Source organism: Dunckerocampus dactyliophorus, chromosome 4 (genome assembly GCF_027744805.1).
Source record: "Dunckerocampus dactyliophorus isolate RoL2022-P2 chromosome 4, RoL_Ddac_1.1, whole genome shotgun sequence".
NCBI classification, from domain to species: Eukaryota; Metazoa; Chordata; class Actinopteri; order Syngnathiformes; family Syngnathidae; genus Dunckerocampus; species Dunckerocampus dactyliophorus.
Window position 1 is genome coordinate 36,090,356 of NC_072822.1, and position 10,996 is coordinate 36,101,351.

A 10,996-nucleotide genomic window follows, 5' to 3' on the forward strand; every position below is an offset into this window, starting at 1 on the left:
TTCTTCGACGGACATTTTTCTTGTTCTTGATTTTTTTTGGCAAGCAACTTATGGTGTGCATTGTCGCCACCTTCTGGTAAGGAGTGTGGATAGAGCGGCTAAAAAAACAAAATCAAAATTATTAAAAATAAAGTACTAATAATAATGCTTCCTTAAGAACTTCTGTATTTCCCTAAACCCTCCACGCTTTGAATGTAACTGCAGAAAATCCTCAACTACCATACTAATATTGTCTTTTTCCAATTTTTTTGTCTTCCATTATCATATTTACTACTGTACAATTAATGAATAGACGCTGTGGTTTGTGGGGGCCGTCGGCTGGTCTGCTGCTGGTCTCGCCTTCTCGGCTCTGGTGCTTGGCCTCCCTGCTGCTTGGGGTGCAGTGCTCCCGCTCCCTCTTCGGGGTTTGCTGGCCCGCGGGTGTCGGTTGGCGCTGTGTGGTGGTTCGCCTGGCTGCTCGCCCGTTTTCCCGCCTGCCTGCTCAGTTTCCCGCTTTCCTCCTCGCTGGCTCCCCTGTCTGCCTTGCTGGCGGCGTCCTACCGTTGGGAGGGTGTGGCCTGCTGTCTTCCTGCTCCCCGGCGGTCCGCGCTCTCCGCGCCTGGGTTCTGGATCGTATGTCTGGGACCCCGGGGTCCCCGGTTCCGCTGCTCCTAGGGTTACCAAAGGGGGATAGGGTGGGGCTTCCGGGTGTCAGGCAGTCGACCACTGTGTGTGTGCGTGCGTGCGTGCTTGAGTGCGTAGGAGTGTGTATGTGCGTAGGAGTGTGTATGTGCGAGCGTGTGGGTGCGTAGGAGTGTGTATGTGCGTGCGTGTGGGTGCGTAGGAGTGTGTATGTGCGTGCGTGTGTGTACTTTTATTTATTTATTTATTTATTTTAGTTATTTATTTTTTGGGGGGGGCATACAGGGGTTTGCTCCGTGGGGTCGGGTGCTGGGTGATACATCTCTGCCGCCCGTGCCTCCGCCGGGTGGGTGGAGGGTGTGCCTCTTGCATCCCTTGGCGGGGCGGCCCTGTGTCGGGGGTCGGGCGGGGGTTGGCCGGGCTCCGCTCCCTGGGGGTGGGGGTGGCGGTGGGCGGGATCTGGCGCTTCCGGCGCGGGCGGGCTTCTTTCCGGTTGTGGAGGCGTCTCTGCCTGCTGGTTTGTGGCCCCCGCTACCCGTCTGCCTTTGTGGGGTGTGATCTCTCGCTGGTCTCAGGGGTTGGCTGTCCTCCGGCCCGCCGGCGCCCTGTCCTTGGATGGGATTACCTCTCTTCGGCCCCTTGCTGGTCTTCCCGGGGGCGGGGGGCTCTCTGGGCTGGCCCTTGGGGCACAGATCTTTGTGCTGCCTGCCCCTGTGGGCCTGGTGGCCTTCTGGCGGCCGGGGCCCGGCCTGGCTATTTGGGGCGGGGCTCTCTGGGAGGTGGAAGGCGGCCCCTTTCCTTTCATGCATTCTCAGTGACAATTACACGCCCACACATTCTTGCACCTTTATATATATGAAGTCTTCCCCACATACAGAGATACCTGTACATATGCACACTCACAGTACATACGTACTTCCCCACATTACTCACTGAGTTAACCAGGGTGTTATTATGTTGTTGGTTTTATTACAGCGACGGTGATATCAGCAGTATGACGATAGTTTTGTTTTTTTTTTCTTTTTACAATGATGTGCATTACAGTAATTTTCATTCTGTTCACTATCATGGATAATCATTTCATTACTACAGTTATGTGTGACTGTTTCAATGCAGTATTATCATTGTGATCACTATCATAGTTCATCATTTCATTACTACTATTATGTGTGACTGTTTCAATGCAGTATTATCATTGTGATCACTATCATAGTTCATCATTTCATCACTACTATTATGTGTGATTGTTTCAATGCAGTATTATCATTGTGATCACTATCATAGTTCATCATTTCATTACTACTATTATGTGTGACTGTTTCAATGCAGTATTGTCATTGTGATCACTATCATAGTTCATCATTTCATTACTACTATTATGTGTGATTGTCATTGACAGCTTTGTCATTGTGGTTGTTGATATTGTTTTGTCCTTATGTCCTTGTTCGTCTTTATAGTTGTCACGGACATTTATTTGCTGGTGTCGTCCTGTGTGTTTCTGTTGTTCTATCACAGTTGTTGTTGCTGCTGCTGTTGTCCTTGTCTCTTTTTTTTTGTTGTTGTACCCCCCCCCCCCCGTTTCCTTTTCTCTTCTTCTCTGTCCCCTCCTGCTCCGGTCCAGTCGCTCCAGGTTTGCTTTGTAACAGGCATCAAGGTCAAATAGATTTTGTATAACAGGGGAAGTGTATATCACACTTCTCCCTGGCAGAGTAAATCTGTTGAGCACTTGATGGCATTTAGATCTACTATTCTATCTGCTTTAAAGGCTGGACAGGACAGGGGGGAAAAAAAAATAAAAATAAAAAAAATAAAAAATAATGAATAGACGCTGTAGGTTTTTTCTTCTTTCCTATTTCTACTAATTTCCCTTCTGACTCCTACACATCTCTGGACTTTACCATTAGGTTCTCTGTTCCACTTATCCTGCCACTTTTAACTTCTTCTTTGCTAGAACTTATTTCCGTATTTATTTCTGCTTCGCATGTTGCATACTTTTTTTACATGTGAGCCGGCACCCAAATACATTTAACAATAATCCCTGTCTTGTTTCATCAAAAATAATGACTGAGCTAATTCAAATATTAGATCCTGTCATGAGTCTGAAAATAGTTTTTTTTTTTAACTGGTTACCGCACTACTTGACAGCTTTCTTTGGCTTACTTTCTTCAGTCCAATTCATTACTAGACAAATTGTAAAGACAGACAGATCATCACTATTTCTTTTATTTATGAGTTGTGGAATCATAAAAATATATTGCAAAATAACCACAATACTTCTCCTCAACAATTCTTTCTAACTGAACACATTGCAAGTGTCTGCTGGGAACATCTAGTGAAGTCTCCCGTTAGGAGTTTCAAATCCCACCTGCGGGATCACTTTTGACCAAGTTCCAAGGGAGGTTGTGGGCATTGATTTTTGGCCTTTGTGGCCCATGGGACTCTGGAAGCAGCTGACGGGTACCGGCAGGCCAAGCAGTGTGCAGCTTTGGTGGTTGGCAAAGCAAAAACAAGCAAGCCACGGCCAACAAAGACATTCCGGATTGCTGTGCACGGTCAACACCGTGTATGGTGGGGATGGAATACTTCAAAGACCTACCGGGCCCAGAGGATGGGCGTGATCCGCCTAGAGTTCCTGAAAGCCCAGGAAGCTGTGGGGCTGACAACACTGCGTAAACATGAGGGGTGTGCCTCTGGATTGGCATATCGGGGTTGTGCTTCCCCTTTTTAAGAAGGGCGGCCAGAGGGTGTGTTCCGACTATCGGACACTCCTCCTCAGCCTTCCTGGTAAGGTCTATTCGGGGGTACTGCAGAGGAAGGGCCGCCCCATAGTTCAACCTCTGATTCAGGAGGTCCTGGTCTGGGAACTGTGGACCATCTCTATAGTCGTAGCAGAGTCCTAGAGGGTGTGTAGGAATTTGCTCCATCTGTCTACAAGTGCTTTGTGGACTTGGAGAAAAGTATTCCACTGTATCTCTCAAGGAATCCTGTGGGGGGTGCTCTGGGACTATGTGGTATCAGACCAGCCGATTCGGATGGCTCGCTCCCTGAATGACGGGTTCCAGATCTTGGTCCGCATTGCCGGCAGTAAGTTGGACTTGAATCCAGTGAGGGTTGTGCCCTGCCAGGGCTGCCCTTTATCACAGATTTTGTTCATAAAGTTTATGGATAGAACTTCTTGGTGCAGCTTGGGGACGTTGAGGGGGCATGGTTTGGTGGGTGCAAGATCGGGTCTCTGCTTTTTGCGGATTATATTGTTCTGCTGGCTTAATCGGGCCGTGATCTTCAGCCCTGGCTGCATTGGTTCACAGTTGATTGTGAAGTGGCCAGGATGGGAATCAGAACCTCCAAGTCCGAGTCCACGGTTCTCGCCTGGAAAAGAGTAGCGTGCCAGCTCCGCGTCCGGGATGAGATCCTGCCCCAAGTGCAGGAGTTCAAGTACCTTGGGGTCTTCTTCACAAGTGAGGGAAGGATGGAACATGAAACTGATCGGTTGCTTGTGGTGAAGAGGGAGCTGAGCCGAAAGGCAAAGCTCTCAATTTACTAGCCGATTTACGTTCCTACGCTCAACTATGGTCATGAGCTTTGGGTAGTGACCGAAAAGACAAGATGACGGGTACAAGCGGCCGAAGTGAGTTTCCCTCGTAGGGTGGCTGGGCTCTTGAGAAGAAGAGATAAGGCAAGAAGCGCTGTCATCTGGGAAGAAATCGGTCGGTGTAGAGCCGCTGCTTTTCTGCATCCAGAGGAGCCAGATGAGGCTGCTCGGGCATCTGGTCATGGTGCCTCCAGGTCACCCCCCTGGGGAGGAGTTTAGGGCAAGTCTGATGGGTAGAAGGACTCGGGGAAAATCCAGGATGCGTTGGAGAGACTATGTCTCTCAACTGGTGATTTTGAAATGCTAAAATGACATCTCAGCAGACATTTGAGACCCTTTCTCACCATCACCGTGCCGTCACGCTAGAGCTGAGGGAAGAAAGAGCTGCAAAGAGGTCACAATCAAAATCGTATTTATTTCGAAGAATGTGCGCAGTTCTTATTTTACCTTTGTAATAAAATCATAGAAAACGGACACAAACACATTTTCAAGATTATCGGCATACACTTGTGTAGTCGGGAAGAAGGGAGGTGAGGAAAACTCCACTATCCATGTTGTTCTCAACCCAATCAGACTGACTGAGCTCGTTAGAAAGTCAACTTTTCTCATTTACTTCAGATTGATTTAAAGTTATGTAGCTGCTGCACACTAAAAGTGAGACCTCATGAGGGAATCTGGTCTCACACAAACAACACATCACGTTGTAGGTGACTTCTCACGTGTGACATTATGCTTCCATTTATTTTTCTTTTAGCACAAAGTGGAAAGGGAAACCTTTACTCGCCGCTGTGTGTCTGCATGTGCGCTGTCAAACATCTCTCATACAAATAACCTTTCCCACAAACAGAGCATCCAAAGGGTTTTTCTCCTGTGTGTGCCTGCATGTGTTTATTCAGAGACGTCTTTACAGTAAAACCTTTGCCGCAAACGGTACAACTGAAAGGTTTTTCTCCCGTGTGTGTTGTCATGTGTGATAGCATATGTTGCCGTTGAGCAAATCTTTTCCCACAAAGTGAACAACTGAAAGGTTTTTCTCCACTATGTGTTCTCATGTGTAAAGACATATGTGTCCTTTGAATAAATCTTTTCCCACACACTGAGCAACTAAAAGGTTTTTCTCCTGTGTGCGTTCTCATGTGTGTCGTCAAAGACACCTTCACGGCAAAACCTTCGCCACAAACTGAACAGCAAAACGGTTTTTCTCCTGTGTGTGTTCTCAGGTGTGCGAGCATGTGTGGTTGTTGAGAAAATCTTTTTCCGCAAACGGAGCAACTAAACGGTTTTTCTCCAGTGTGTCTCCTCATGTGTCTCGCCAATGTGGACTCCTGCGCAAACGGATCGCCGCAAACTGAGCAACTAAAAGGTTTTTCTCCCGTGTGCGTCCTCATGTGTCGAAGCATCGTCGACTTGAAAAAGAATCTTTCGCCGCAATCTGAACAACTGATGAGTTTTTCTCCTCCGTGTGTCCGCATGTGTCGAGTCAAATAGCCCTTATTGGGAAAGCTTTTCTCACAAACTGAACAGCTGAAGATTTTTTCTCTCGTATGGGTCCGCATGTGTTGAGCCAAGTAGCACTTAATAGGAAAACTTTTAGCACAAACTGAGCAACTGAAGGGTTTTTCTCCAGTGTGTGTCCGCATGTGTTGCTCCAAATAGCACTTGAAAGTAAATCTTTTATCACAAACTGAGCAGGTAAACCGCTTTTTACCCGCCTCCTTTTTAGAACGTTCAGAGTGTTGGTTGTCAGTGTGGGTCCTCGTGTCACCGTCACAGTCTGCATCGCTGCTCAAAGCTTCTTGGGTGCTGCCTCTGTCTTCAGCCTCAGGATGGAGTGACATTGCGTCGTCACTATCCGACAGTGGAGCTAGGAGCTTGTCTGCTTGTGATCCTCCACAGTGGTCTCCATCACCTTCTGTTTTGCTGCTTGGAGGCTTGTCGCTCAGACTGTGATGAAGCTGTGAGGACTCAGGTGGTTTGTCTTCAAGGTCTTCAGTCTTCACAGAGACACCAGTTAGCGGCAACTCGGTGAGATCAGCCTCCTGCGGCCCAGGAAGACGCTCTCCCTCCTGAGTTATCCGGAGCTCCTCCTCTTCCTCTTTAACGTGGGGGGACTGGGGATCCTCCTGCTTCAAAGTGGAGCTCCTTCCCTGTGGCTGAGGGGGACGTTCTTGACAACCAATCAGCTGCTGGACGTCTGCAGGACGCAAGCAATGCAAACACACTATAGCTCAGACACGTTAAAATATTATGACATTTCTGCACAGGCAGAACTTCTTCTACACTCTACAGGTACTACTCAGAAAATCAGAATATCCTGAAAAGGTTGCTGTATTTCTGCAATTCAACTTAAAAGGTGAATTTGACATATTATATAAACGAATAATATGCAAATCAATATATTTCAAGTTTTTATTTCTTTGGATTTTGCTGATCAGGTCTAGCAGCTTAAAAAGACTCAAATTCAAAAACTCAGAAAATAGAATATTACATAAAGTCCATGTAAAAAAGGGTTTTAAATACAAAAATGTGAGGCCTCCTAAGCTAAACTCTTGCACCTCTTTTTAGTACTTGGTTGGCGGCCCTTTAGCCCGAATAACTGCCTTTATCCGGCATGGTATGGATGCTACCAGTTTATGGCATATCTCAGGGGTTATGGAAGACCAGCAGGCTTCAATTGTGGCTTTAGCTCTTCTTTATTGTTTGGTCTCTTCCCGTACAGTTTCTCTTGACAATCACCCACAGATTTTCTATGGGCTTCAGGTCAGGTGAGTTTGCAGGCCAATCAAACATGGTAATCCCATGGTCGTTGAACCAAGACTCTGTACTTTTAGCAGTGTGAGCAGGTGCCAACTCCTGCTGTTTTGGATTACTTGCCTGATCAGAATTTGACTCTTGGAACCTACAGAACTGAAGCTTTTCAAGGTATTCTAATTTTCTAATTTCAACATTCAAGATTCAAGAGTTTTATTGTCATATGCACAGTAAAACAGCAGTTCTACTATGCAATGAAATTCTTATTCTGTTCATTCTCCCAAGAAAAGAAAGAAAACACAAGAAAGAATAAGAACATAAGAAACATAAATACCAATAAATTAAGCAACAACAACAGAAGAGACATTAATACAAATAAATAAATAAAGTGCTATGAGTGTGTGCGTGTGTTGCGTGCGGCGTGTGTGAGTGCTTCGTTGAGAAGCCTGATGGCCTGTGGGTAAAAGCTGTTTGCCAGCCTTGTGGTCCTGGACTTCAAACTCCTGTAGCGTCTGCCTGACGGTAGGAGCGTGAATAATGAGTGTTGTGGATGTGTGCTGTCCTTGATGAGGTTGTGTGTTCTGCGTAGGACTCTAGTTTTATAAATGTCTTGCAGTGAGGGGAGGGCTGCCCCAACAATGTTCTGTGAGGTCTTGATCACCCGCTGGAGTGCCTTCCTATCACGTGTTGTACAGTTACCGTACCAAACAGTGATGGAGGCGGTAAGGACACTTTCCATAGTGCATCTGTAGAAGCAACTCAGGATTGTGGTGGACATGCCAAATTTCCTCAGTCTTCTCAGGAAGTACAGTCTCCTTTGGGACTTCTTCATCATTTGTTGGGTGTTGTGAGACCAGGTGAGGTCCTCGCTGATGTGTGTGCCAAGGAACTTGAAGGTTTTCACCCTCTCCACCTCAGTCTCATCAATAAACAGGGGTCTATGCGGCTCCTTTTCCCTTGTTCTTGGGTCGATGATCATCTCTTTAGTCTTATCTGTATTGAGAAGGAGATTGTTATCACGACACCAAGCTATGAGGTCCGCCACCTCTCTTCTGTATGATGTTTCAACACCACGAGTGATCAGGCCGATGACTGTAGTGTCATCCGCAAATTTAATGATGCTGGTGTTGTTCTGGGAGGCCACGCAATCGTAGGTGAAGAGCGTGTAGAGGAGCGGACTCAGCACACACCCCTGTGGGGTCCCAGTGCTCACAATTCTTGAGCTGGATGTGCGATTGTGGACTCTGACTGACTGGGGCCTGCCTGTTAGAAAGTTAAACACCCAGTTACAGAGGGAGGGTGACAGGCCAAGTGTGAGGAGCTTATTTGTGAGTTTGTGGGGGCTGACTGTATTAAAAGCAGAGCTATAGTCTATAAATAGCATTCTGACGTATGTGTCCTGGCCCTGTAGGTGAGAAAGGGCTGTGTGGATGGCAGTGTTGACTGCATCATCCGTGGACCGGTTCTGGCGATATGCAAACTGTAGAGGGTCCACAGTGGCTGGGATGCTATTTTTGATGTGGGTCATGACTATTCTTTCAAAGCACTTCATAACAATAGGAGTGAGTGCTATAGGGCGATAGTCATTCAAGCAGGTCACGTTGCTCTTCTTGGGTACGGGCACTATGGTGGTGGACTTAAAGCAGGTCGGTACAGATGCTTGTGCAAGCGACAGGTTAAATATGTCAGCAAGCACATCAGCTAGCTCTGATGAGCAAACCCGAAGTGCACGTCCTGAGATGTTGTCTGGGCCTGCTGCTTTTCGTGGGTTTGTTTTGTTCAGAACCCTGCGCACATCAGCTGATGTCACCATGAGAGGTGAGTCCTGTGTGCTCCCCAAGTTCAGCCACCCTCTCTGCTCATCAGGAGTTTGGGTGTCAAAGCGGGCATAGAACTCATTCAGCTCATCTGGAAGTGTGGTTTGGCTGGATGTGGCTACTCCCCCCCCACGAGTGTTATTTATGTCTTAAATGTCTTTTCTCTTATTATGGCTACTATTTTGGGTAATAAAAGTGTAAAGGTGACTATAGGGGTGTTAGCTCATGTCTTGATGGCTCTAATAAAGTTAAAACCCGTAATTAGAAGGTAAAGAGTTTTTTTACGTCATGTATGTCTTATTTTCTCTTATTATGTCTACTATTTTGGCTAATAGAAGTGTAAAAGTGAAACAGGGGTGTCACTGCATGTCTAGAGGACTCTAATAATGTTAAAAAACGCAATTAAAAGGTCGTAAACAGGTTTTTTATGTCATGTATGTCTTATTTTCTTTTATTATATCTACTATATTGGTAGTAGGAGTGTAAGTGTGACTATAGGAGTGTTATTTCATGTCTAGAGGGCTGTAATAATATTGAAAATTGTATTTAGAAGGTCATAAAGATGTTTTCTATGCTCTAACTACAAAAATATCCAAATGGTAAATAAGGAACCGTACTTCACAGAAATTCACTTGTAACTTTTCAGGTCTGGAATCAATTAGCCGCCATAAATGAGGGATTACTGTATAGTGGGTTCACTATATAGTGATATAGTGAACTGTTTCCTGTTGACTACAGCTTATAATCAGTGAAAAAAGCATAAATGAAGTAAAATCCTTTAATTTAAAATCCTTTATCCTTTTTCCCCAAGCCTAATTTTACAAAACTTACTACTTTATTTAGTTTTGTTTCTCATAATACTACCAAAATATAATGTCTTTTTTCTTGAATATTTCAAATTAACGCTGAGTTATTTTACCGCATAATATTAGTTATTCTCATAAAATTATAACATTTTTGTCTTTATATTTTGACTTTTGCTGGGGTTTTTTTCAAGTTTGCTTGCTAAATTATATTTCCATTCCTATCATATTATAACTTTTTCCCCAAGCTACTTTTCCAAAAATCTCTGTTTCTCCAAATACTAACAAAAAACACTCTTTAATGTGTCAACTTTAAGCTACTAAAATAAGGTTATTTCACCTCATAATATTACAAAGTTATTCTCGTTAAATTATAACTTTTTCTCGTTCATCACAACTTTTTTCGCTCAATATTTTGACTAAATTCTTGTTGATTTTTGCTGTTGTTGTTTTTTTTCGTTTTCCTGCTAGATTATGTTTTTATTCCTATAATATAACTTTTTCCCCATGCTAATTTGCCACAAATTCTCATAATATTTCTCATAATATTGCAAAAAAAACCCCTTCTTTAATACGTCAGCTTTATGCTTCTAAAATAAACTTCTTTGACCTCATAATATTACAAAGTTCTTCTCACTGAAATTATAACTTTTCTCGATTCTCGATTCTTGTCAAATTACTGCTAATTTTTGCTGTTGCTGTTTTTTGGGGTGGGGGGTGGGGGGGTTCTTACTTAATTGTGTTTTTAGAATGTTGCGCCATGGGCCACATATGGCCCCCGGCACGCAGTTTGGACACCACCTGATATACCGCATTGAAGGGCACGTTGCTATGCAGGATCCTACACCAGTCACTAGGTGTCAGTCGTAGCGACGGATTAGGGGGAAGCGTTGTAGTTGTGGAAGGCAGAGCGAAGAGGAGCCGTGTGCGAGCACTCCGACTGGCGTTAAGGTTGGCTTAATAAAACTTTAAAAGACCGTCAGCCTCAGAGTGACTGTAGGAACGCTACATTAGCCACTGAGCATCTGACAAAACGCAACGCTGACACCACACCATCGTGCAACCAAGGCAGCTGCGGTTGCTGCATGACTGTCGGTGAATTTGTAGTCTACTAATTTTGTCCGAGACTAATCCTTGCAGTCCAAGCGAACATGTAAACATACCTTCAACTGCTAGCACACTTTGAGTCTTGCTAACAGCTTCCAGTTGCCGCTCCCTCTCCTCTCTTGTTCGACGAAGTTCCTCCTCGTAAGACGCCATCGTCCTCTCAAACAGCGCGAAGATTTCATCGGCTGCCGCCATTAGTCGCTCCTTCACCAACTCTTTCAGCATTTTGATGTTCTTTTGGGTTTTTTTTAGCGAGATGAACTCATCACACGCATGGAGCGTTGCTAATTTCCTCCTTTTCTTTC

At 45.1% G+C, this 10,996-nt stretch overlaps 1 protein-coding gene across 1 annotated transcript; it reads right to left on the reverse strand.

The window, feature by feature from the left end:
- Positions 1 to 4,621: 4,621 nt before the first annotated feature.
- On the reverse strand, positions 4,622 to 10,996 carry LOC129179577 (gastrula zinc finger protein XlCGF57.1-like). The gene is made up of 2 exons (XM_054772995.1): positions 10,748 to 10,996; positions 4,622 to 6,407 (listed from the first exon to the last, which is right to left on the reverse strand). Exons 1-2 carry the CDS (start codon positions 10,914 to 10,916, stop codon positions 4,990 to 4,992), a joined length of 1,587 nt encoding a protein of 528 aa, XP_054628970.1. The 5' UTR covers positions 10,917 to 10,996; the 3' UTR covers positions 4,622 to 4,989.

Bases quoted from the DNA above. Each gene is read 5' to 3' on its own strand.
- LOC129179577 (XM_054772995.1), bottom strand. From the start codon at position 10,916: ATGCTGAAAGAGTTGGTGAAGGAGCGACTAATGGCGGCAGCCGATGAA. The intron at 6,408-10,747 runs GTATGTTTACAT...TGCGTCCTGCAG, and splicing joins AAGTGTGCTAGCAGTTGAAG to ACGTCCAGCAGCTGATTGGT.